The sequence below is a fragment of the Mus musculus genome, chromosome 3 (genome assembly GCF_000001635.26).
Source record: "Mus musculus strain C57BL/6J chromosome 3, GRCm38.p6 C57BL/6J".
Lineage (NCBI taxonomy): Eukaryota > Metazoa > Chordata > Mammalia > Rodentia > Muridae > Mus > Mus musculus.
The window spans coordinates 108,801,570-108,828,624 of NC_000069.6; the positions used below are offsets into that span (position 1 = coordinate 108,801,570).

The following is a 27,055-nucleotide window of genomic DNA, read 5'->3' on the forward strand; positions in this document are numbered from 1 at the left end:
GTTGGAGGGCTCCAGTGTGATCTGAGTGACCCCGGGGCCCCATGATAAGGCTGACTCTGGTGTCCCTGAGAGGTGAAGGATCTAAGAGCAGGACCTAGAGGGAGCTCTTCAGGTCTTTTTGTGCCTTTGAAGGGGACAACTGTCCTCGCCTCTGTCTACCTCCTGGTGTCCTTACCATGCGGTGAGCTCCTGTGCTCTGTCAGACATCCCTGCTATGATGTGCCACATGCCTAAAAGCAGTGAAGCCAATTGTTTATAAGACCCTACGTCTCAAGTATTCTCAACCAAGTGTGCCCAGCACCAAACCCAACCAGCAAACCTGTGAGACAAAATCAGCCTTTTCTCAGTAGACTATCATTTCAGGGTTTGCTATAGTAACACAGAGCCGTCAGGCACCACACACTGCCTAGGCGAGTCCCTTCTAAGAGTCTATGATTCTGTGGAACTCAACCGCTGTATTGAGCAAAACCTTTATGTGATAGCTTACAAAGTCACTCTGGGAATCTATTACAGATGTGGGTGTTTCTGGGTCTGTACATACCTGCTCAGTTTTGCAGAGCTTCTCAATATTCAGCTTAAACTTATTCATGCAGTCTTCAGCTAAGTTAAGATGGACTACTTGCTGAAAACCAGAAGACACTGGTTATTTACAATACTCGAATTACTTTTTTGTATAATTGATAATATTAAACTTAAAAAATAAATAGGTGTTTTCTCTGCATGGGTGTGAGTTATGTGTGGGCCTAGTGCCCAGAGGCCAGAAGAGGGCATCAGATCCTGTGGAACTGGAGTTACAAATGACTGTGAGCCATTATGTGGGTACTGGGAACTGAACTGGGACCTTCTGAAGAGCAGCCAGTGCCCTTAACTGCTGAGCCTTCTCATCAGCCCCAATTTAAGATAATATGGGTTTCAGTGTAAAAAAGAAACATTAAAAAAAAAAAAGAAACAGCTCAAGAAAGGAAGTGAGGGGCTGGAGAGATGGCTCAGTGGTTAAGAGCACTGACTGCTCTTCCAGAGGTCCTGAGTTCAATTCCCAGCAACCACAGGGTGGCTGACAACCATCTTTAATGGGATCTGATGCCCTTTTCTACTGTGTCTGAAGACAGCTACAGTGTCCTTATAATAAATAAATAAATCAATCTTTAAAATTAGAAAAATAAGAAAGAAAAGAGAGGTGGTGAGAGTCAACATGCTAGACGTAATCAACAGAAGCAAACACAGAGCACAGTGCTGAGACTGCGTGGGGTCTGAAGAATAATGAAGGCACAGGGAAGAGAAAAGAAAAGTCAAATCCTAAAGAGGCGCAACAAAGGTCTCTTCTATATTATTGGTTTCTGACTGGAATACAACATTATAAAAGTGTGAAAAGATAGTGATTTCTAGAAAAGGCTGGGCTAGGCATGGTGGCTCACACCTACAGTGCCCGAAATCTCAAGGCTGAGGTGGGAGGATCTACCACAAGTCTGACCACAACCTTGGCTAGAGTGAGTTCCAGTTCAGTCAGAGCTAGAATGAGACCCACCTCCCCCATACCAAAGATGAATGGACAGATGGATAACTGGACGGATGGATGGAAGGAGAGAGGGAGGGAGATAGGAAGGGAAAAGAATGGAAAGGAAGTGAGCGAATTTATCTGGACAGCTATACCTTAAGCATTTTAAACCTCATTTGTAACTATTCATTTAAGGAAATATATGGGTTGACAAAATGCCACTAGTTAATCTCACGCTGAATTTTTCTATGAGTTTGAGAAACACTAAAATTGTTCTGTTCAGCTGTTCAAGACAAGTCTCTTTTAAAAAGCGTTTACAAAATCCAAACGATGTAGATGGAAACGTCAGTGGCTGCTTCGGTCACTCTGGGCATTTCTCAGAACCACAGTAAAGGGAGGAAGCTGGTATCAGCGACTGTTCCAGGGACCCTGCTAAGCTGGCCCACGGCGTCACACAGACAAGGCAGAGCAGCCTGCTTACCTTCGAGATCTGCTTTCGGAAGTGCGGCATCTTTTTCATCAGCTGGGTAAGAGCGCTAAGTGATGTCTGGAACCAAACAAAAGGAACAGACCCGTGCTTCAGACAGTCCACATTACAGCTGTTCCACCCACACTCTTAAGTCTTAAGAAACTTAGCAAGTTTAATAAATATGCTAGGTTTTAAAAGAACTTTGGGGGCTTCTGACTGCCACGGTAAAGCAGCTGCCATTGAGTTCTTCTTCCCTGTGGACAGTTGGACAAAACAGAACCTTCTGGGCAGCTGACAGCCCCGCAGCTGATCCCATGCTCAGCCTGCCGGTCCCTAGGGATGCTTCCCTCAGGGCTGCATAGGCAGGTTTCACAGGCTCAGAGTTACAGGGAGAAAGGAGCCAGCCAGAACATAAGAGCACTGCAGTGGCTGTCCTAACACCCCTATCCTGTACAACTACGGGTGCAGCACTCCAAGGCCCGGTGGACAACAGCTAGGGAGCTAAGCACTGACAGGGATTTCAGAAGAGTCTCAGTGCTAAGGACATGGCAGCATTCTGAGTAGACAAAACAAAAAGCCTTAAGCAAACACTCCAGACATTCAGATCACATCTCAAATAACTAACACCAGAAATGAAAGAAAGAGAAAGAATGCTTTTCCCGGCTCTGAGACTAGGCAACAGTGACCAGGAAATACCTGGAATAGATGCTGAGGGAGAGAGTTACACATCAGTACTCTGAGTGCCCAACTCAGGGAGCTGGAAAAATCAAATCAAACAAGGAGAAGGGCATTAAAACTGTGAGCAAGTAAACTAAATCTAAAACTAGTCTAAATAGAGCTGCTGATGGGATGGGTCAACAGGTCAAAGTGCTGGCCATGACCCCAGAACCCACACAAAACAAACTCAGTTTCTATGCACCGATGAAACTGATTCAATGGCCTTTAACAACTACATTTTAATGGGAGTAACTAAGTTATGAAAATGAGGTAATGGTTGCATAGGACTTTATTTTCTCTACTTCGGTATTAAATGTCCCCAGATAGACAGTTAATGGTGATCTCCATCTTCTGCACTGTCAACTGTGTTTATGATTCACCTTTGTGGGAACGGCAGAATGGCTGAGTGGACGAAGCACTTGCCTGAGAGCTTTACATGAGAATACATGTGAGGATGAGAGAGAAACCAACTCCCCACCACACACACACACACACACACACACACACACACACACACACACACACACAGAGACAGACAGACAGACACAGACAGACAGAAGGATACACACAGACACACAGACAGACAGACACAGACAGACAGAAGGACACACACACACACACACACACACACACACACACACACACACACACACGAGATAATAAAGCGTCCTGTGGTACTGGAGAGACGGAGGCAGGAGCTCCTATTCAGGGTACACAGTAAACTCACCTGAGGTCAGCTGTAAGAGGCTTTGTCTCTAAAAATAATTTTAAAAAATGTAGCCTTGCATCGCCTTGAAAGACTCTTACCTTCCCCTCTGTAGCTTTCTTTGTTGATGAAATTTCCTTCATAAGCTTTGGAATTTCCCTGTCAGATTTTCAGAAAAAGTCTAAGTTAGTTCTTTACAAAACTGTTTTAAGGCTATAAAATATACTTCAGTAATTTAGTACCTAAAAACTATAGAACAAAGTTAGAACAAGCTCACGTACTCCAACACAACCGCGATGTGCCGGTGTCGAACCCGCACCCACAGGTCGTCGTCTTCTTCAAGAACTGCCTCCTTCTCTTTTCCATCTGTTTTGTACCTATGATAAACCAAGGAGAGTATTTTTGGATTCTCTATCTCAGAAGGCAGAAGAAACATTTACAAACTGGAGTACAGATTCAGCCTGCTACCTAAGGGATCAAACCCCAAAGCAGAAAACCCAAAAACATAATATCTTTCTCCTCTCAAATGTTAGGTTACAGTCTTGACAGAACATCACCTTGCAAGGCAAAACTTCAGCACCCGACAGTCAGCTTTAAGACTAAGTATAGTGCACTCGGAAGGCAGAGGTTAGAAGGACTGGAGTCAAGGTCAACCTGATAACAGTGTTCATCCAGGGCAGCCTGAGTTACACCTTGGCACCCATTCCAAATAGCAAAGACTGTGAAGACAACCTAACCACCACCAGCAATACTGAATGCACAAGAGGTGACGTCTGTGACCGCTTAAGATGACTGATATGCTAACAACTCAGCTCAACCATCAAGCATCTGGTAAGCAAAGAGCTGCCACTACAGCTAGGCTGCTGAAAAGTGTGTGGCACAAAATTCAAACACCACACACCATCTGCTGCTTTACTCTACCCAACCCTAGAGTCGCACCTCTTTTAAAGAATAGGAAGAAATGAGAAAAGCTAATTCGTTTGTAAAAAATGTTATGACAGCTTTAACAAGTTCTGCTGGAGTCCACAACAATGCAAGAGGTTCTCGGAACCCATACAATGGGCCTTTTGACCAATTTCCTTAGTGTAATTACTTTCCTTTTAATGAATACCCTCCTTCCATTTAGAGGTGGGGAAGACTAGGCTGTTCTTGGGAATGTTAATTTCTTGGGACAATATTAGGATTACACAGCGTTTCCTCAGTTCTGAACTATGGACAATACATGCAGTTTTTCTCTGCTGTACAAATGCAATAATTTCTATAACTCCCAAACTACAAGCTTCATTTACAAAACAACCTTCCTATGTGGTCTTAGCTAAGATAGCTAAAGATAAAATGGCTATGTTTAATTACAAGGCTCACCTAAGGATGGAAGCCCTTTGTCATGCGGAATACCAATGTATGCTTACATAATACCTTTGCTGTTTAAGTGGCTTATAAGCAAACCAGTAGCACAGGGGCAATGCTCTCAGACCTTGGGAGGCAGAGGAAGGTGGACCTCTGTGAGTTCAAGGCCAGCCTGGTCTACATGATAAAATCCACACCAGCCAGGGCTATATGAGACCCTGGGAGGAAATGTGTGCTAGAGATGAGCAGGAACACAGGGTGAAGGGCAGGCAATGGGCCTGACCTGCAGTTGGGGTGGGAGGGAGCAGGGGTGAGATGAGCTTAGGACTACTGCATCCACTTTGCCTTTCTCTCTGAAGAAATGGAAAGCCATTTAAAGGTTCTGAGAGAAGTGAGAGCACAGAGGGAGATCTTACTAAGACTCTTTCTCCTCTGAGTTGGGGAAAGACGTAAAGGGTGGTGGGAGAGACAGAAGCAGAGCACTAGAGGCCAGTCAGAAACCTGCAGGAAGACCGAGTTGGAGGTCAGTCGGGTAACGCCATGAGCTCAAGGCTAAGGTTGCTCTCCAGTTAAAAAGTTAGATCGGTCTTTAAAACGTAGTCATGAATATTTCCTACTCAGTTGAGTGTTTTTGAGCTTGACTGTCCATGACTGAAATCTTGCTTTGAGTAACTAGGAGACAGGAGTTGCATTTCCTGTGGGGAGCACTGGCTGTGCACTTTGAAGGTACCAGCAACTCAGGTGTGGACACACAAGTTTAAGATGCTCACTACAGACTTGAGGCTGAGGGTCAGAATATACAGAATGTGGGAGCCAAGACAAACCTTGGCTTAAGTGTGACTCTGAAAGTATACACGGAATCCCCAGACTAAATACCAGAACATTCCAGCCCTAAGAAGCAGGGATTAAGGAGGAGCATGGGGTCAGACTTTTGGATTGTGTAAAACAGAGGTAGAAAAGGCATTTCTGGGCTGGCTCAGTGGATTAAAGCTCTCACAACAGAAGGCTGACAGCCTGAGTGTTTAAGTCTGACCACTGGATCCCACGGGGAAGGAGAGAACTCACTCCTCATGCAAGGAGGGGCACATGTGTACCTACACACAGACACACACACACACACTACACATGCATGGAGGGGCACATGTGTACCTACACACAGACACACACACACTCCACATGCATGGAGGGGCACATGTGTACCTACACACAGACACACACACACACTATACATGCATGGAGGGGCACATGTGTACAAACACACAGACACACACACACACACACTCCACATGCATGGAGGGGCACATGTGTACCTGTATACACACATACACACACACACACACACACACACACACACACACACACACTCCACATGCATGGAGGGGCACATGTGTACCTGTACACACACACACACACACACACACACACTCCACATGCATGGAGGGGGCACATGCGTACCTGCATTTACCCTTCCCCGCTTCTCTCTGTCTCTCTCTCTCACACACACACACACACACTCCACATGCATGGAGGGGGCACATGTGTACCTGCATTTACCCTTCCCCGCTTCTCTCTGTCTCTCTCACACACACACACACACACACACAAACACACACACACACACACACACACACACACACCCTCCACATGCATGGAGGAGGCACATGCGTACCTGCATTTACCCTTCCCCGCTTTTCTCTGTCTCTCACACACACACACAAACACACACACACACCCTCCACATGCATGGAGGGGGCACATGCGTACCTGCATTTACCCTTCCCCGCTTCTCTCTGTCTCTCTCTCACACACACACACACACACACACACACACACACACTCCACATGCATGGAGGGGGCACATGTGTACCTGCATTTACCCTTCCCCGCTTCTCTCTGTCTCTCTCTCTCTCTCTCTCTCACACACACACACACACACACACACACACACACACACTCCACATGCATGGAGGGGCACATGCGTACCTGCATTTACCCTTCCCCGCTTCTCTCTGTCTCTCACACACACACAAACACATGCACAGTAAACTACCACAGTACTTCATTTTTAATAAGAAATCATTTCCTATGTAAAAACGGATGGAGCAGAGTTTATAGTCCCATATCAGTCTTCTTTCAGAACTTGGGTGATTCAGTGAAAGAAGGTAAAGCTGTCTTTGAACATTAACTCCCTTCCTAACTCTTAAGCAATTGTTTGCCAGCAAACCTGGAAAGAACACACTTCTATAATAGGTGAGTACTGTCCAAAACTTCTATCCAGTCTAATTGTTGTCTGATACCAGGTTCTTTTCAAGACCTATTGAGCGATCCATCTTGGAGACCTAGAGGGTAGCAAGGGTGTGGAAAATACTTCTCAAAATTCCAAATGAACTGCAGGAAACAGTTTTTATAATAGAAAAATGCCTCTGCTGATTTCCTAATGTAGATACAAACAGTACAAAAGAACTAAAAATGAATGAATGAATAAAAAAGCAGGATTTAACTATAATGCAAGTAAAAACACAATGGAAAATACAAAAATTAAGAAAAACTGCAAAGTATAATTATCAAAGTACCTGTTTAATAAAACTACTATTAATTAACTAATTAATTAGGATATTTTGTGGTACAATGGATTTACTGTAGGGCCTTAGACATGTCTTCTTTTTGTTCATTTATTTAAATCTGATTTGTTGTTGTCGTTGTTGGGAGTCTTATTAAATTGCCCAGGCTGGCACATTTGAACACATGATCCTCCTGCCTAAGCCTCCAAGCAGCTGGAATTACAGGTCTGAGCCACAGGACCCGGCTCTGCAGATGAACCCAAACAAGATTTCATCAAGCTAATGTTCATCTTTACTGCACGTTAAAGCAGTCAATCTGCCTGCCTTGAAAGCTGCTATGCAGCCCAGGTTAGCACAACCTCCTGAGTCTTCTGCTGAAGGCTCCTGAGTGCCGAGTTACAGATGCGGGCTGGGCTGTACGCCTGGCCTCAACAAGCAAAGCTTGGCCAGGAAAAGATTATGTGGACTTAGAGATCATGACGTCAAAAAGCACAATGAGTGTGTATGTGTATGTGTGTGTGTGTGTGTGTGTGTGTGTGTGTGTGTGTGTGTGAGAGAGAGTGTGTGTGTGAGTGTGTAAATCATGTGACACCTAAGCAGCTTCTTAAGAAAAGTTGCTCACTTTGGTTATTTGCCCAAGTAATATTCCTATTTAAAAGTTACATCAATAATTTTGGGGTATATGATTTAGAATAAACACAGCTTAATCATCTTGAATATAACATATATGAAATATAATAATGGGTCTGGTATTTACTCTAAATGTAAGTAAAATGTCTGAATTCAATTTGTTTAAATGCACTGCTATCATAGGATAGTTAAGGAAACCAGTCCACTTCAAAGCTCTGAAGCAAGCTGCCCGTTAGCTTCTGTCAGGGTTACAGTTACGGGAGTGAGAGAGAGGGAAGGTCTCTGAATAAGCAGGCTCCAGATCTTCCAGATTCTGCCCCCATTGTCAGTCATTTCATAGTCTGTCTACACGCCCTCTATAAGCCCTTCAGTTTATACTTGCTTGTATGTATCATTCTCAATTGGTAGTAGATCATATGCCATTGCCTGAAAGGTCAGTTCATGCAGGACAGTGGACACAGGGTCAAAGCCACGGTCAATTATTAAGAGCTGGGACTGAGTTTTACCCTAGAATAACAAGATAAAATTATCTTAAGAAATTTTAGTACCTTTATGTGAACACATTTTTAATATCTTAGAAAGTTTTATCCTTTCCCTCAACAAAAACACAATAAAACGAAAACACACAATGAAACAAAACAAATAATAACTGCCTTAAGAAGATGAAGCTATACTAAAACAAACAAAAATTCGAGTGGCATAGTAGGGAAAACAAGGCTACACAACTAACATTTTCATAATTAGGTTAAGAGGCTAAGTAAACAATATACAAATCCCAATTTTTTCTTTACAAAAGTAATATTTGGCTCTCCCTAAATTCTTTTTATTTCCTTTGTTTTTCTGGGATAGAGTGTTCACTATGTATGTAGACCAGGCTGGCTGTGGACTCACCATCTGGTCTTAGCCATCCCACATCCCGCATGCTGGGCCTACAGACAAATACTATTATGCCTTGTCAAAGTTATCTTCTTGTACACTCAGCTCCACAAGTAAGAAGGCTGATATAAATTATGAATAGTAGCTAGTACTTGAGTCCTTTGTATTAGGCATTTGCTAGCCAAGAAAGACATTTTATTTCAGAGGGGCACTACCTCACAGTTCTTACAGCTCCTCTTTGAGACAGATATTATATCCATGTGACAAAAGAGGCCATTAAAGCTTAGGATTAAGTCATTCTCCAGGTCACACACAGCTGCGAACTGGCCGAATTGAGTTTGTAAATGCATGGCTTGTACTTTGAACTATTATGCTATTTTAAGAGTAGAGATCATATTATCAAAGCTAGAATTATAAACAATAATAAAACCCTGTTAACATTAATTAAATACAACATGTACCACTCCACAGTGAGTGAGTGACTTTGCTGGGCAATTCTACTGCCAATGGTTGACTCATTACAGTTCTGGGGTGAAGAGGAGGTGGTGGGGACCACACAGGGTTCCTGCCGGGCAGATGCTGGACTACGTCCCAGCCCTTTCCACTGTGATTTTGAGATAGGCCAGCTTTGAGCTCATGCTGTACCCAGGCAGTCCTTGAGCTTGTGATCTTCCCTCCTCAGCCTCCACAGTAACTGGGATTACTCGCAGGTCTGTGCTGCCAACTCTGGTTCACACTTCACTCGGAAAAGTACCTCATGCTTTAGCTTCTTAGTCAAAGGAGTAAGGTGATTACAACTCAGACAACACTTCCTACTCATTTACACATAGCAGACAGAGGTATGCTACACTAGACTTTCCAAATACATTTGAATGAATTACTGACTCTGCTAATAAAGGCTAAAATGGTAAGGTACAGTGATAGATAAGGAGAGTATTTTGGAGTCAAATCAGTTAAGTTCAGCCACATTTGGTTTCTTGCTATATGACCTTGGCCAAGATTCTCAACTTCTCATACATTACTATTACTAAAACGACACAAAATGACATAAGTTCTCCCTTGCACGATTGTTGTGAAGTTAAATGCAGTCCCATGAAATACAACACACGAGTGAGAGTCTGCGGAAACGTACTATGTGTATGCGATAAAAGCCTCAGGACAGGAAAGACCATGGTGGTAGCACTTGGCTTGAAGAGTCGGGAAGGGCTTCAAAGAGAGGCAAGCCTTTATCTACCAAGTGCTTGAATAAAGGGAAGGTGTTGAGCATTGAAGGCTGAATAATTTCCCAGGAGAAAGAATAAAAAGGAGAAAGAGAGAGAGAAAACTTTTGCCTTTTCCCACTGAAACTGTGCATGACTAAAGAGATATTATCATTCTTTGCCTTAACAAATATTTCCATTCACTGCCCACTATGTTTATTAAGCCATTCTATTTTCTAACAGAATAATAGCTTTCATTAGGCCTCTAAGCCAAAAGTCACTAACTTTTCAAGTAACCAGCACTGCATCTACATTGACATCTTCCATCCACGTTGTTTAATACTGAATTTTACCTTTCTATGTCTCTACTCAGACTCCTGCTACTCTTGCAAAAACTCCCTTTATTATGCCCTCACCATTCTTGAAGCTCACGGGCCTCGTCCTGTGAGGCTTTCCAGGTCTAGTTCAGGTAAGGTAATCCTAGCCTGTGCTGCCACTATATTCGGTATACTCCTTTCAAGCCACCTACTGCACGGCACTGCCAGTCGATGGTTCCCTGGCCACCTCCTCTTCTAGACTAGGATAGTTCTGTCCTTTACTCTGTAGCTATAGAGATGTGACGTCTCAGCCCTGACATTATTTGTCCATCTCCCTCCTTGGGCTCTTCCTTCTCTGGCCACACTTATGTGCTGGCATTCCCCAGGTCCCAACCTTGGTCTCTGGCTACATTGCATTATTTTTATAGGACAGTAACAAAGGTCACTATTTATTACTCTTCCATGTACAAAATAGTTGGATGTTCCCTCACCTAATTCTCATACCACCCAAGCAAGGCACACATTACCCCCATTCATTTCAGAGATGAGAAGCAACTCAAGGCTGCAGATAGTAGGAATCCCAGCATTTATTAAATATTAACTTAGTAGAAGGCATTGTTCTGAAGACTTCACAGACATTAGCTCATTTAATCCTTTCATTAGCTTAAAGATGACATTTTATTTCCACTTTCAGGAGACAAAAACTTAGTTCAAAGATCTGTAGTTTGCCATAATTAACATAATTATTAATCAAATAGCAGAGCCAAGATATGGACTCACTGCTGACTTCAAAGCCTCCAGCCTCCCCCTAGGCCACACACTGTCAAACCACAGTCTACTAAGCTCTCCACTTGAGGACTCTCAAATCAGAACTTCAGACCCACCTTAGTGGTCCCCAAATCAATTCTAGAAAATGAATGAACAGGTTGCTGTTGACTTATAAAAGAAAAAACAAACTTTATGTAGTCATTATTTGCCATTTAGAAATTACCTTTATTAGGCCTTTTTCATCAATTTTGTAGTAGTCTTCAAGCTTTTTCTCAACCAGCTGTGCAAGCTTACTGGCATTATCTAGAGGTTTACTAAAAATGGAACAAATGGTTTAACAATTATCTGTCAGGACACACTTTACAATACTATACAGTTAAATTCTAAAATAAGACTTAGCAACCTTAGGTTTAGAAAATAAAAATTATAAACATGGAAAACTTCAGCTATCAAACGTCACGTGATTGCTGCTGCCTCAGCACGCGCTTCAGACATTTTAGCACGAGGAAATAGAATAGTGCACACAAAGTGCCATCCCCGTATTCCTCCTTCCATCGATACATTCAGTCCCCTGGAAGTCACTGAAGGACACTGAAACCATTCTCAATTCCATACATTATCAACAACATGGAAGCCAGGATGCTTGACCCATTTCTCCATGTCCACTGCACATGAAGGTATGAATCCTGGGCCAAAGGGTATACGCATTTTCAACTTTTCTAAACACAACCAATCTGCTGTCCACGTGAAGAAGTGACAGTGACAGTCCCACTGGCAGTGTGGTATTCCCTCCCATACTCTACTTGACTCAGTCTTCCAATATGGTCATGCTCTGTCTTATAAAATGGAGGCCCGGGTGGAGATCTGCTCAGTGCTTTAAAGGGCTCACTGCTCTTGCTGGGAACCTGGCCTTCGTTTCTAGAGTCCACATCAGGCAGCTAACAACTGCCTGTAACTCCAGTCCTCTTCTGGCCTCTGGGGTAACTGCACACCTGTGGTGCACATGAATTCATACAGGCACAGACACAAACTTGGATAAAAGTAAACAAATACTTAACAGTAAAAAAATAAGATGGCAGCATCATACTTCAAATGGTAACTTCATGATCAGTGGTATTAGTATATTTTATAAAGCAACAAGAAAAATGCTGGAAAATGCTTTTCGACTAGAACACTAACACGAGAAAAAGAGGAATGGGGGGGTCCCCATCTGAGGCTTCTTATTTTTTTAAAGATTTATTTATTTTGTGCACTGTCATAGTCTTCAAACACACCAGAAAAGGGCATCAGATCCCATTACAGATGGTTGTGAGCCGCCATATGGTTACTGGGAATTGAACTCAGGACCTCTGGAAGAGCAGTCAGTGCTCTTAACCTCTGAGCCATCTCTCCAGGCCCAAGGCTTTTTAAAATGTTTAAGAATCTTTCGGCTTTATATTTTAAAAATATATGTACACATAAAAATATATGGCGCATGCCTTTAATCCCAGCATCTGGGAGGCCCAGGCAGGCAGGCGGATCTCTGTGAGTTCGAGGCCAGCCTGGTCTACAAAGTGAGTTCTAGGACAGCCAGGGCTACACAGAGAATCCCTGTCTCAAAAAAACCAAAAATAAAATAAGATAATAAAATAAAATAAAGGTACACTTACAAAGAGTGATTTATATATATTTTTTGCAGAAAAATGTTTTTAAAAAGAAATAATTCTATTTTATTTATTTACCTTAAAAGTTAATACAGCATATTCTTAAAGAACAGGTAGAATTTGTGTATTGGTGTGTGTGTATATATGTATGTGTGTGTGTGTGTGTGTGTGTGTGTTTGTGTGAGCTCACTAGTGTGAATGCTTGTGGAAGCCAGAGGTTAACACTGGGCCTTTCCTCTGTTCTTTATTTTATTTTATTTTTTATTTTAAGACAGGGTCTCTCACTGAAATGTGGCGCTCACCCATTCAGCTCGACTGGCTGGCCACTCCCCGAGTGCGGGTGTTACAGGCATGAGCACCACTAAAGCCAGGTTTATGTGACCTCTGCTGATCTGAACTCTTATACTCATGCTCGCCCAGCAAGTATTTTATCAATGGAGCCATCTCTCAGCACCAGAATTTTAAAATGTCACTTAAATTTAATAACCATAATCATAATAATCAGCAATAATAAAACACGTAACAATGAAACATTAATAGTACAACCATCAGTGCTATTAATAATTGATATCAATAAAATATTAATAGTATGAAGAATCAATAATAGAATACTTAAATTCATCAAAAATTTCAGTTTTTTAGTGATTCAAAATATGTCTACAGGTAAACTATTAGCCTGTAAAATGGTTTAGGGTTGCTCTCTCCTCTTAGCGTAACCCACCATCAACAGTAGAAGCTTAAAGGACACTAAACTCCATCAAGAGGCAAACCATTTAACCCAGCTCCATAAGTACTGATTGTAATTAGCATATTATTTACAAGTGTTCTAATTCCCAAGGTAAAAAGTGGTCCAGGTGTATCTGAGTTAAAGAGATTTATTATGTTGGTTTAATAATTAACAGTAGATTTTACTCCTTATTTATTTATTTATCTATCTATCTATCTATCTATCTATCTATCTATGGACACTAGCATGGAGTAGTGCCAAGTATAGAGGCCAGAGGACAGCTTATGACAACTGATTTTCTTTTTCTACCACACAGGTCCTGTAGCTTAAAACCAAGAGTATCCATCAGCCCTTGGTAGTGAGCCCCTTCATCTGCTGCGCCATCTTGCTAGTCCCCAACAGCAGATTTTAAAATGTGTACATTAAGAGTGATGAAGTTTATAGTAGTAGTACATAAACTTGTAGTTAAATGTGTCCCCAATCAACTGGACAAATGCCAATATTCGGAAAAAGAACCTGCTGAAGGAAAAGTCAAAGACACACTCATTCCATGTAGCAGTAGAGTGCAGTTACTATCTTTCTTAGTCATTTACAGGCAAATTCCTTTCATTCTAACAACCCCATGAGAAAACTATTATCATCATTCCTATTTTAAAATTATAAATTCTGAGACTTATAACTCTAAGACTAGATTAAACACAGCCAGTTGCAGAGCTAGGATTAAATCCAAGTGACTGACAAAAACTATTGCACACACGGTCCTATGATCCCACCTACACCAGCTCAACATTAGGCAATCCTGAGCTGCATGGCAAAGGAGAGCGAGCAGCAGCTGGTTCTGGGGAGGGAGGATGTAGGATGGAAGCAGGAGGAGGGAGGAGGGAGGAGGGAGGAGGGAGGAGGGAGGAGGGAGGAGGGGAGCGGCTGGGAGAGCAGGGGCCTCTGGGAAACTGCAGATGCTGTTTGTCACAGGAGGAGCAAACGCTGTTCACATGGAATAAACTAACAAACCTTCATAAATTGAATGCACTTTACTATAAGTTGATTTTTATAAAGAAACAAGTAAATAAAGGCATGTGGTATAAGAAAACTTTCTATAAATAAATGGAACCAAATTTAAGCTCTAAAATTCAGTAGCAGAGGCTGTTAGCTACTCTATGACCTGGAGCCTACACCTTAAATCTTCTTTATGCAGGGCATGGCAACTACACAAGGAAAATCTATGTTGCAAAGGAAAAAGCAGAGTCTCAGTGTGTGTGTCGGCCTCGGCATGAGTGAACAGGATGCACATAAGCCTTACCTCTTGTACCTCACTCCAGGGTTTTCATCCAGAGTGGCACACACTGTCACAATCTGCTCAGCCATTGCCTCCATGACCACTTCTTTCCTGCTGGCGTTACTAGGGTCTGGACTGTAACAGTAATAGAATGCGTCCGGTACATCAAGAGTATAAACCTAAGTTGGGCCAAAAAAGTTATACTGTCAATCTAGAGACTCGACTCTGAAAATATATTTTTAAAAATGCAGCTGCTGTTTGAGACATTACAGGACAAATGTTGCAGGTTGCCTCCTGAAGCCATTGTCTTTCTCTTCCTCAGATCTCTCCTGACTCCCTTCATCTCTCCTCTGCCTCCCCTGTCTCCCTTCATCTCTCCTCTGCCTCACCTGTCTCCCTTCATCTCTCCTCTGCCTCCCCTGTCTCCCTTCATCTCTCCTCTGCCTCCCCTGTCTCCCTTCATCTCTCCTCTGCCTCCCCTGTCTCCCTTCATTTCTCCTCTGCCTCCCCTGTCTCCCTTCATCTCTCCTCTGCCTCCCCTGTCTCCCTTCATCTCTCCTCTGTCTCCTGTCTCCCTTCATCTCTCCTCTGTCTCCTGTCTCCCTTCATCTCTCCTCTGTCTCTCCTGTCTCCCTTCATCTCTCCTCTGCCTCCCCTGTCTCCCTTCATCTCTCCTCTGTCTCACCTGTCTCCCTTCATCTCTCCTCTGTCTCCCCTGTCTCCCTTCATCTCTCCTCTGCCTCCCCTGTCTCCCTTCATCTCTCCTCTGTCTCCTGTCTCCCTTCATCTCTCCTCTGTCTCCTGTCTCCCTTCATCTCTCCTCTGCCTCCCCTGTCTCCCTTCATCTCTCCTCTGCCTCCCCTGTCTCCCTTCATCTCTCCTCTGTCTCCTGTCTCCCTTCATCTCTCCTCTGTCTCCTGTCTCCCTTCATCTCTCCTCTGTCTCCTGTCTCCCTTCATCTCTCCTCTGCCTCCCCTGTCTCCCTTCATCTCTCCTCTGCCTCCCCTGTCTCCCTTCATCTCTCCTCTGCCTCCCCTGTCTCCCTTCATCTCTCCTCTGTCTCCTGTCTCCCTTCATCTCTCCTCTGTCTCCTGTCTCCCTTCATCTCTCCTCTGCCTCCCCTGTCTCCCTTCATCTCTCCTCTGCCTCCCCTGTCTCCCTTCATCTCTCCTCTGTCTCCTGTCTCCCTTCATCTCTCCTCTGCCTCCCCTGTCTCCCTTCATCTCTCCTCTGTCTCCTGTCTCCCTTCATCTCTCCTCTGTCTCCTGTCTCCCTTCATCTCTCCTCTGCCTCCCCTGTCTCCCTTCATCTCTCCTCTGCCTCCCCTGTCTCCCTTCATCTCTCCTCTGTCTCCTGTCTCCCTTCATCTCTCCTCTGCCTCCCCTGTCTCCCTTCATCTCTCCTCTGTCTCCTGTCTCCCTTCATTTCTCCTCTGCCTCCCCTGTCTCCCTTCATCTCTCCTCTGTCTCCTGTCTCCCTTCATCTCTCCTCTGTCTCCTGTCTCCCTTCATCTCTCCTCTGTCTCCTGTCTCCCTTCATCTCTCCTCTGCCTCCCCTGTCTCCCTTCATCTCTCCTCTGCCTCCCCTGTCTCCCTTCATCTCTCCTCTGCCTCACTCCCCTGTCTTCCTTCATCTTCTTCTCACCCTCCTCCCTTGTTTAGTCTGCCTGACTCCTTCATGTTTTCTTTCATATACAGATGGAGCTGACTGCTTTTTACCACCTGTGCAACAGAGAAAAGACTGAAGTAGGGAGGAGTCAAACTACAAATATCTAAGGCTTGGCAGAAAGATAAAGAAGCCTAACCCAGTGCAGACAATGCAAACTTCCCAAGGTCCATACATATATGCTGGAGTCACACCCTAACATTTCTTCCCCAAATCACAAGTCACCATGAAAGACATAAGACCACATAAATACAATGAAATCTCACAGATATAGTCACTTACTCAACTAACAAATGCACTCTCTTATGTGCAAAGAACTGGGCTAGCAGTCTAGTAGTACTGCGTTTTCTGAGAGAGATAGTTCCTCAGTCAACTAAGTTTGGAGTTTTCAAACACAGTGAGAGTTTGAGGCCAGCCTGGTCTACAGAGTGAGTTCCAGGACAGCCAGGGCTACATGGAGAAACCCTGTCTCAAAGGAAAAAACTAGTAGGAGTAATCCCTTCTCCATTTAGCTAAGGCATTGGGTGTAGGAATGGATAAGTAACAAACACTGGCTATGTAACAAGAGGTGAATACACTTCCCTGCTTTTCCTTTCACTCAGAGTCATTTACTCCCAGAATATAACCATCTACCAATAGCTGCAGCCCAAACATAGACTCAAGTTCAGCTGTGCCAGCCCAGGGCCTCTGCTCTCAAAGGCTCAACTGCTGTGTTAATTACCAGCTGGCAAGCACTCTGTACATGGACTGTCACCTTGTAGTTACTACCCCAGTGCAACAGGAAATGTTATTATCCTATACCTAAGAGTTCTCGGTATGGCAGCGGTTCTCAACCTGGAGGTCACAACCCCTTTGAGGGTCAAATGACCCTTTCACAGGGGTCACCTAAGACCATCAGATATTTACAATTCATAACAGTAGCAAAATTATAGTTATGAAGTGGCGGAGAACAGCATTATGTGGCTGGAGATCACCACAACATGAGAAATTGTATTAAAGGAGCAGAGCATTAGGAAGGTTGAGAACCCCTGCCCTAAGGGAACTTATTCCCACCCACTGATACCTTGACGATGGAGTCACGGTGGAAGAGATGGAGCATGCAAGAAGCCCTAAGAACCACTGTGTGTCCATGTGTGCACATGTGCTCAGGAGTGTGCGGGGCAGATGGTAAGAACTCAGTGGTGGAACGCTTGTCTGACTTATTCAAGGCTCTGAGTCTAACATTTACCAAAGACAAACAAACAAATCCCCAAAACAAAAATGACTGAGCAAAAGAGCCACAATAAACAACTGTGTGGTTCCAACATATTTTCTTCTCCTGGTTACACATCCATTAGGTCCCAGAATATAGAGGATATAAAATGAAACTGCAGCCAATCACAATGACTTCTCCTACGTGTTCTGCACCAGCTCATCTGCAACGATTGTCCTGTGGGACCAGGAACCGCTGTGGTCTACAGGCTCAGTCAGCTTAGGAAAGCCTTGCCTATTACACAGCTCTCCTTGTGACCCACACCCCACTGCTCCGACATCGCTCTGCTTCTTTGCATTCAGATTATTCTTATCTCTCTTAATTGCTACCATGTCAAATTGTATTCATTTTTCAAATGCTTCCCCAGTCTCCTAGTAAACACTCATTTGTGGCTGACTGTGACATATATTCTCAGCAAATAAACTCTGCTTACTTTATACAGAAATGACTCCAGCTCATTAGAGTATAGCTCTACAGGATGCTATATGACACTTTGGGTTTCCCAGGTGCTTAGTGTAGTGTGACTAAATTTTAGCTGATACAGTATAAATGAAGATCCTTTCTTCATTCTGTCTATTTATTCTATATCTTCCGCTGTCCTGCTATCTCATCTAGGAATTCTATAGTCATCTAGTTCACAGAGTGACTGCCTAAAAGAACAGGCTCCGACAATTCTGTACTTCTACTGTGTAAGGCTTATCAAGCCCATTTCTTGACTTTCATAGGACAAGAAATACATTTTCACACTTTAGGCAACTGAAAGTTTAGATTTTCCTGTTGTACTCAGTGAACCTAATTCTAATTTACACAACTTTTGGCTATGGCTGTATCTTTTTCATAGTTCTGAAATGAGAAGACTGCCTTGATCTAGCAGATAGTCTCTAGTCACTGTAGACCAGGCTGGCTTTACACTTCTGATGGCCTGTGCCTCCCCAGTGCTGGCACTTCAGGCATGTTCCATCATGCCTGGCTCTGAAAAGATGTTAGGATTACAGTTCAGATATGCCTCTGTTCCTAGCTTAAAGCACTTAGTAATCTTTCACATGATTTCTTGTTCTCACCATAATTATTCTGTATCAATTAAACTTATTAGGCAAAACCAGGTATGGTATTGGATATTACTTACACAGTACTTAGTAAGTAGAATCAGATACTAGCTCAAAATAATTTTTAAAAGCAAATTCTCATAAGATGTAGATCAAGGAAGTGAACTAGGAGTAAAAAAAAAAAAAAACTTAGAAAAAATACATGGAGAGGACCTTAAATAATCCTATTTCACAGAGTGGCAGTGAAACTTTCTCAAGGGACTTCTTTACATATTTTCTGCCAAAAGTCATCAACTCAAGTCATGTTGCTATGAAGTTCCTTTCCTGCAAACACAGCAACTATAGGATTTTAATGAGTTTTGGGACTAAAACTGTATTTGTTTGTTATGAAGTAATGTTCTAGAAATGTTCATAGAATTTACTGCACAATTGCTTATATCACACATGATTTTAGGAAGCCTATTTCCATCTACACTAAACTTATATATTTATTGTGCTGAAGGATGAATTTTAAGAAAATTTCAACAGATTGTTAAAATTTTATGATTTGGATTATAGTCTCTGTCACAGACAGTAAAGCTTAAAAGAAAAACCCTCTCTCTAAGATCTTCCTATCCCCAAATACTGACCTGGTAGTTTGCAAATATCTCTAAATACTTCTCTATAAAATCTTATAGAGGAATAAGAGAGATCAGAGAATAACAAACCGATCTATTCACTGGCTGTTTCACTTCGGTAAGTTATTTAACCTCTTCAATTTCCAACCTTTAAAATGGGTACAGAAGCCAGGCACAGAGCTGTACACCTTTAGTCCCAACACTCAGAAGGCAGAGGTAAGTGACTCTCTATGAGTTCCAGGCCATCTTGGTCTGCATAGTAAGTTCCAGGCTAGCCAGGGCTACACAGTGAGACCTTGTCTCAGAACAGAACAAACAGAACAAACAGAACAAACAGAACAGAACAGAACAGAACAGAACAGAACAGAACAGAACAAGCAAAGCAGAAGAACAGAAGAAGCCACAGCACTACTGAAAAGATGCAATGACTAAATTTATGTAAAGCAACCAAGAAAACGATCTAACAGAGTCAATACTCTACTGGCGGTTACTACGACCATCATTAAATTACTATTAAGTGTGCCAAAGGCAAAACAAATGAACACCATTTATCCCACAGTTATGTTATATGATATCAAGTATTTATTTTAAAGTTTGTCTAACTATCATAAAGGATTAGAAAAGCTAAAAGTCTCTGAATTTCATCATCTAACGGTGATGGAACTTAACAGACACAACACAGGCTTTGGTGCTAATTGGAAATGTAAGTCCCCCTTGTCATTATTAATGTTCTATTCCAATTTTTGTCCATGTTTCTCCATTTATCATGAAAATGCTTGCTTGTAGAAGACTAACCACAAAATTTACCAACTATAACACCCTTAGACCATGCTCTAGTAACAAGCTCATAAAACTAGTTCTGAAAATTCATTATGAACAAAAATTTTAAAGTAAAAATTACCAGTACCTGAGATTCCTGTGGAATGAAGGAAATGTTTATTTCCTTACATCTTCTTATTGACTTGGAGCAAGATGCTTTAATCTTGTTAAAGAGACTGTCAGGACAAACTGAGGGAGGAAAAAGCATAAGCCCATCTAAGTGTTACTCATTTTAAACAGTCATCCCAACATGCAAGAACACTTTGTGTACAACAGCTGACTGGGCTCTGGTAAAGCAGGCTACCCTGTGGATGGAGATGCCCATGACAAGACATGAGGCAGGTGAGGAAAAAGGCGGGCATCTTTTGTTGTTGTTTTTCTGGGACAGAGTTTCTTTGTGTAGCCCTGGCTGTCCTGGAACTCACTCTGTAGCACAGGCTGGCCTCAAACTCAGAGATCCACCTGTCAATGTCCCTTGAGTTCCAGGTTTAAAGGCATGTGCCACCACACCAGGCTTCATACTTATTAAAATATAATTACACAACACAACATAGAACATAGATGTCTGGGGGCTTTGTTCCTCACTTTTGCTATGAAAATGTGGACCATAGGAAAAACACGACGGATTTTCTCCCATAAATATGTGAAATGAAAAGGCTATTTCTTTGTACTTCCCCATAGGCTTCTTTCTCATAACACAATAACCCTCAGGTGGGATTCTGATTAAGACTGCAAAGTATTCAAACACATAAACTGAAAGGCAGACACTCTACAGTTAGCAGGCTGTCAGACAAGAACCTCAGAAAGGCACTTACAGTCAGTGAAGTATATATACGCTGCTTTGTATTTTTTCTCAGATTTACTTCCAAAATCTCTCAAGAAACAATCTACAGACTTAAAAAGAGTGAGATGTTAACACACAGTTTATTAAATACCGATTTAAATATGCTGGCTTCAAAGTAACAAAGATTATTTTGTTTCAATAAAATAAGCCTTTACTAAGTTTAACTTATAACCTGATTTTTAAATAACCATGTCTCCAGCCAGTGATAGCTATTAAGGCAACATGACAAGGTAACAAGCGGGAAGGTAATATGAATACCCAGATGCTATTATTGGAATGAGGAGGTCTAGGACAAAGACAACAGATGACAAGATTATTGAAGGAACTGAGAAGCCAACGTACTGGCAGTATTATATGGAAATAAAATTACCAATATCATTGAAGAAATGTTAAAAAGAGTGTTAGTAAGCAAGGAGCTAAAACTGCTAAGACATTACAATAAGAGGCTTAGAGTCTGGTAACAGCTGTCTCAAGGAAGCATAATATAGGATAATATAGCTAGCGGTGTGTGCCTTAATGTGCTAAGTTTACTAAGAAAGATAATGAGGGGCTGCAGAGACTGCTTAGTGGTTAAGAGCGGACCTGGGTTCAGCTCCTAGCATACACATGGCTGCCCACAACTATCCTTAGCCCTAATGCCAGGGACTCTGATGCCCTCTTCTGGTTGTGGAGACACCATGAACATGTGTGGTATTCATGCATACATGCAAGCAAAACACACATGCACAGAAAACAAAAATAAATTATTTTTCTAAGACTTGTTTCATCTACATTCCCATTTCTAAATTTATAGATCAACAAGAGCTATGAAAATCACAAATTCTGTAAAGAAACTATCATTTTGTAGCATTAAATATTATACACTTACACACACACACACACACACACACACACTCATTCATTTGATGGGAAAATGAAGACAGCAAGTTAATTTCTCTGCCTTCACTCACTCAAATTTCCAGAGAACCCCTCCTCCCATCTCCATCCGAGCGAGCACTCACACCCTGAGCTCTAGGAAGCATTTCAGGAGCTGCGGGAGTCTCTCCATGCTCTCCTATTTTTTTGTTCAGGGTGGCAAACTCTTCAAGCAGCTCTTTCCCTAACTGGATGTTTTCTTCCTTTCACCAGACTGCCTCTCTCTGGCAGCCTGACCTTAAGAGTGTGGCTGGATGCTTTATCAATCATGTGGGACTTAGATTTAACTTTGGGAAGATCCTAAATACAGCCACTTCTACAAGAGTAGGAAGGCAAAAAAGTTTCTCTTCCCAAGGGCAAACCACAAAGTAAAGTACACACAGCACGAAGGCCCTTCTGACACCAGCGGACCTCCCTCAGCTGCCTATGTGTCGCACTGGGAGCCCTGGAGCTGCTCTCAGGCTCTAGGGAAGCCAATCTCACAATATGGTTCTTCACAGTGCTCCCAAAGAGCAGGGCCTCACCTGCTCACAGAAGCTCCGAGGGCCAGCAGGCAACTAATTCAAGGTACGAGAAAACCTGAGGTTGGTTGTAGGCAGACAAAGGGTCCCAGTCGGTACTGCTTTCTCTAACCTTCTGCTACTTAGTGAGTATGGAGCTGTGCATCCTTTTGTCACTGAACATTAGGAATGAATTCCCGAGTCATGAGATTCACATAAGCCTTATTGTTAATGGCCACATGGTCTTTTATACCACTTTTTATCAATTCTCAGAACTTAATTGATTGATTCCTATCGTCTTAATTCAACCATTTATTCCTTACTCCAAACAACATTTTAAAAAGCTTCTTGAAAATGGCAAATCCATTTTCGCATACTGAAAGTCCCATTATCAGTATAGGAGAATATGGCAAATTTTGCTTCATTAACCATGGATAGCTAAAGTAACTGAGAGAGTTAGAGAAAGGATGTGTGTGTGCGCACAAACACACACACACACACAAACACTCCTTTCAACAATTTGCAAGATGAAAAGTAGTTTAGTTTGGTTTGGTTTTCTTTTCTTTCTTTTCTAAGACAGTCTTACTATATAGGCCTGGCTTGCCTATAACTTGCTACGTAGACCAGGTAGGCCCCAGACTCACAGAGATCCATCTCCTCCTGCCTCCCAAGAGCTGGAATTGAAGGCTTGCCGGAGTCACATGCTCAGCTTTTAGGTTGCAATTTTTTTCCAGTCATGAATTTTTTTCTTGACTGATAAATTATAAAATACCATTAAAAAATTCTGTTCCTAGGAGTCTATATGCAGATATATTTTTATGCATTGTTTTCTGTTTGCTTGCTTCTCCAATATCTAATAGAGTTAACAGTGGGAGTCAAAAACAGCGTCAAGAATGCATTCTCAGAGCTCAGGCCTGTAATCCTACTATTTTGGAGGCTTAACCAGGAGTTGGTGAGTTCAAGGCCAGCCTGGACTATAAACAGTCATTTCCAGGCTGGTTTAGGACATATAATGAAAATATGTCTCAAAAAACAAACAAGAAGATATATTACACAGGAAAAAATGAATTCAATACTATATTTGAGATTTGGCTCAAGAAGCAAGTCATACTGACAGGAAAAAACTGAAAAAAAAAATCTTTAACATAAAAAACATATATATATATATATATATATATACACACACACACACAAATATGTAAATCTATATATACACATGTATACTATAGAAAAATCACTAAAATAAGTAAAAGACTTATTAAGGCTGGAGAAGGCGGCTCAGAGGTCAAGAGTGCTTAGTTTATCCAGAGGGACCCAGCACCACAATGGGGATGAGAGACCCTTACTAAGGCCTGTGTCTCTAGTTCCAGAGGATATGTTGTCCTCATCTGGCTTTCATGGGCACCAAGCACGTATACAATGCACATACGTTACATGTAGGCAGAAGACTAATACACATAAAATATAAATAAATACCCCCTTTAAAAAAGTTTTTTAAAACATTTCTGTCTCTTCCAAAATTAAGGGCCAACAGGAGCTATGTGAATCTCAAATGCTGCAAAGAAACCATCATTTTTATATCATTAAATTCTGCTTTCACATGCTAAAAGAAAAGAAATCTTTCCTTATATACTCTCACTGGGAGCAGTACAAATAAAATAGTAGAACACAGGAAAACGTTTATTAATAAGCAGCTAATAGCAAGTCTTCTAATAAGGCAACTTAATTCTCTGCGTAAGAAACGGGCTCTTGTTTGTTTTACAACGAGGGCGAAGGGGCTGGAGCAGTTACAACCGTGCTGCTCGTGCACAGGACCTGTTCAGTTCCCAGGCACCCACATGGCAGCTCACGCTGGCCTCTAACTTCAGTGGCAGGGGATCCAATACCCTCTTCTGAGAGCCTCCATGGGCACCTGCACACACGTGTGCACATACGGAAAAAAAAAAAAAAGAGCAGGAAAATTACAAGCGTTCAATGAGTCTTGCACATGAAAAGCACGCACTCTACCACAGCTTAAAAACTCACGCTCAAGCCTGGGAATACTCACTTTTGGTGTTGGAGAGATGAAATAAAGAGCTTTCATTTGTCTGACAGGTTCACGATTCTTATAAATATTCTCTATAACTGAGAACAACAACAAAAAGTCATTTGATGGAACCAAAGTTTAAAATATTTTTAAATAAACTTTATTGTATTTTCCATTTATAATAATAATAAAAAGCACATTTATATACATTGGGCTTATTTTTTTCTCATTTGCTAAATTATTAAGTCCTAAAAAAATGTATCTCCTGAGACTTTATGTAGAATTATGAGAAAAAAAACAACGGAGTCATTACATAGGTAGCTGTGCCAGAATACAGCATAAGCAATGGAAATGTGAGGAAGAAACAAAGAACTATGTTAAAAAGTACAATCATTCTTGGGTCAGCAGGTAAAGGAACCTACTACTGAGGCCGATGCCCTAAACCTGCTGCTCAGGACCCCCACAGTAGACGAACTAACTCAAGCAAATACAAACCCAGGGACACACAGGGACACACACACACACACACACACACACACACACACACACACACACACAGAAAGTCTAGGTGACTACATGAGACATCAAGAACATCGCAGAGTTGTGTGCTCTCTAAAATGCTTTTCAACATCTTATCTGCTGTCAAGTAAGCTTGAAAAATGATTCCTCATGGCTTAATTAGTGATTCTTGGGGCCAGTGAAATGACTCAGCCAGTAAAGACTGGCCACGCCTGGTGACCTAAGTTCAGTCCCCTAGGACCCCACAGCAGACAGACAGATCTGACTTCTGAAGGTCGTTCTGTGACTTTCACATGTGCAACGCATGCGTTCTCTCTCTAATAAAATGTGATAAAACTTAAAAATAAAAAAATTGTGTTAAAAACATGCTATTATGATAGCAAATACAAATTGAGTATGCAATAGGTAACAAATAAATCACTTTATTCATAAAGATCAAAGCCTCGGTCCTACGTGATGAGGATTTCTGGAGAATGCTGGGCTTACTTCCCCATCTCACACCTGCAGGGCAGCACTACTCACCAGTTATGCCCTCCTCTAGAAGGTCTGTCATTTTGCAGCATGACGACAAAAGTTTGGTGGTAAACTCATCTAACAGCATTATCTTAAAACAAAGGAAATTAGGAAAGAGCATAAAGGTGACTGTCAAGATTTAACAAAAACCCAGAGTTTTAGAAATCCCTCTTTTAGCTTGATCTGGTGGGAGTCCTTTCTCAATACACATACATGGAGATATTTCATACAGGTAATAAAATAGAAATATTTCTATTCTGAAGCAGAGCTTGTTCATTGTAAGTATATCAATGTTTAACATCAAATTTTCTGAAAATGTAATGTCCTTTACAGAATCATCGCTATAGAGCTCTGTGCAAACGCTTAGCATCTGCAGCTACGATGTGCTGCAGTCCCATCCTCTAGACAAGGAAGCAAGGGACTGCTATGCGCCTTGCTTAAGGTGCCACGGCTCGTGGCAAAGCTCGGTCTGAGGAGAAGCTCCAGGCCTCTGTCCTATGGAAGCACAATGCACTGAAGCCCTCCCTCCACAGAGGAGCAATCACACAGCTTCTACCTTCCATTCGCCTTCTTTCCGGCAGTCATCGAACACGGCTGTTTTTATCTCTGTTAAGAAAAAGAAAAAGAAAAAAGGGTTTAGTAATCTAAAGCAACAATTGAAAATGTAAGTCTATGCAAAAGGGTCAAAATGAGAGAAAAACTGCAACTTGGAATGTGTTAAACGATATAAATACTATATATTAAGCTGTAGGTAAAAATGCAGCTATATTATCTAACCTATACATATAAACTGTAATGGATTCTCAGACATAAGTGTATGACTACGTCAGAAACTATTTCTGAACTATTATTCAATTTAGCTTTTCCTTCTTTCTTAAATCTTAAGAAACAAACAATTCTCAGGAAGGTCCTTAACTGGCTCATGGCTAAATTACATCTTACAATCTAATCTGCATACAGGTTTCATCTTCATTTACTTTCTTGTTAAAGAATACATGTAGGCTGGGGCTGGGGAGATGGCTTGGTGGTTAAGAACATTCGATGTTCTTGCAAAGGACCTGGGTTCAGTTGTGAGCATCCATACCAGGCATCTCCGAATCACCTGTAAACTTCAATTTCAAGGCATCTGACATCCTTTACAGATGACCTTGAAGCAATCCCCCTCCCTCCTCTACCTTCCAAATAATAGCATGCACCACCGTGCCCAACTCTAATCTGTTTACACATTTCTATTTTTAAATGTATATGTTTTCAGCAAATGCTTTTGGGCGATTACCATCACATTTTGACACCTGTTAAAAAAGATACAATTGTAACGATCTTATCAATAGGTGTTATTGTAACATAATGAAAAATATCTGGGGGGGGAGGCTGGAGAGATGGCTCAGTGGTTGTGAGTAAGTAGGGTGGCTCATATTCATTTGCCTGCATCTTGAGCCCTCCTCCTGCCTCCACAGACAACTATGGCTTTGTATACATACCCACACAAGCATATACATGATTAAAAGTAAAAATACATCTTAAAAAAAAATCTGGTCTGGGTTTCTAGTTCCTGGAAAAAATCTAAAATCCTTGAAATTTCTTATGTGACAGATCTATGGTATGCTG

At 41.9% G+C, this 27,055-nt stretch overlaps 1 protein-coding gene across 1 annotated transcript in view; it reads right to left on the minus strand.

The window, feature by feature from the left end:
• Stxbp3 (syntaxin binding protein 3) overlaps positions 1 to 27,055 on the minus strand; it is a 47,323-nt gene that overhangs the window by 8,390 nt on the left and 11,878 nt on the right. Inside the window, exons 2-13 of the mRNA NM_011504.1 lie at positions 26,004 to 26,053; positions 25,457 to 25,538; positions 24,437 to 24,513; positions 20,946 to 21,024; positions 20,219 to 20,319; positions 14,756 to 14,910; positions 11,309 to 11,399; positions 8,308 to 8,432; positions 3,669 to 3,764; positions 3,489 to 3,546; positions 1,977 to 2,042; positions 542 to 622 (exon numbers count right to left, since the gene is read on the minus strand). Of these exons, the coding sequence (NP_035634.1) occupies positions 542 to 622; positions 1,977 to 2,042; positions 3,489 to 3,546; positions 3,669 to 3,764; positions 8,308 to 8,432; positions 11,309 to 11,399; positions 14,756 to 14,910; positions 20,219 to 20,319; positions 20,946 to 21,024; positions 24,437 to 24,513; positions 25,457 to 25,538; positions 26,004 to 26,053 (1,061 nt within the window). The remainder of the gene's footprint in view (positions 1 to 541; positions 623 to 1,976; positions 2,043 to 3,488; positions 3,547 to 3,668; positions 3,765 to 8,307; positions 8,433 to 11,308; positions 11,400 to 14,755; positions 14,911 to 20,218; positions 20,320 to 20,945; positions 21,025 to 24,436; positions 24,514 to 25,456; positions 25,539 to 26,003; positions 26,054 to 27,055) is intronic.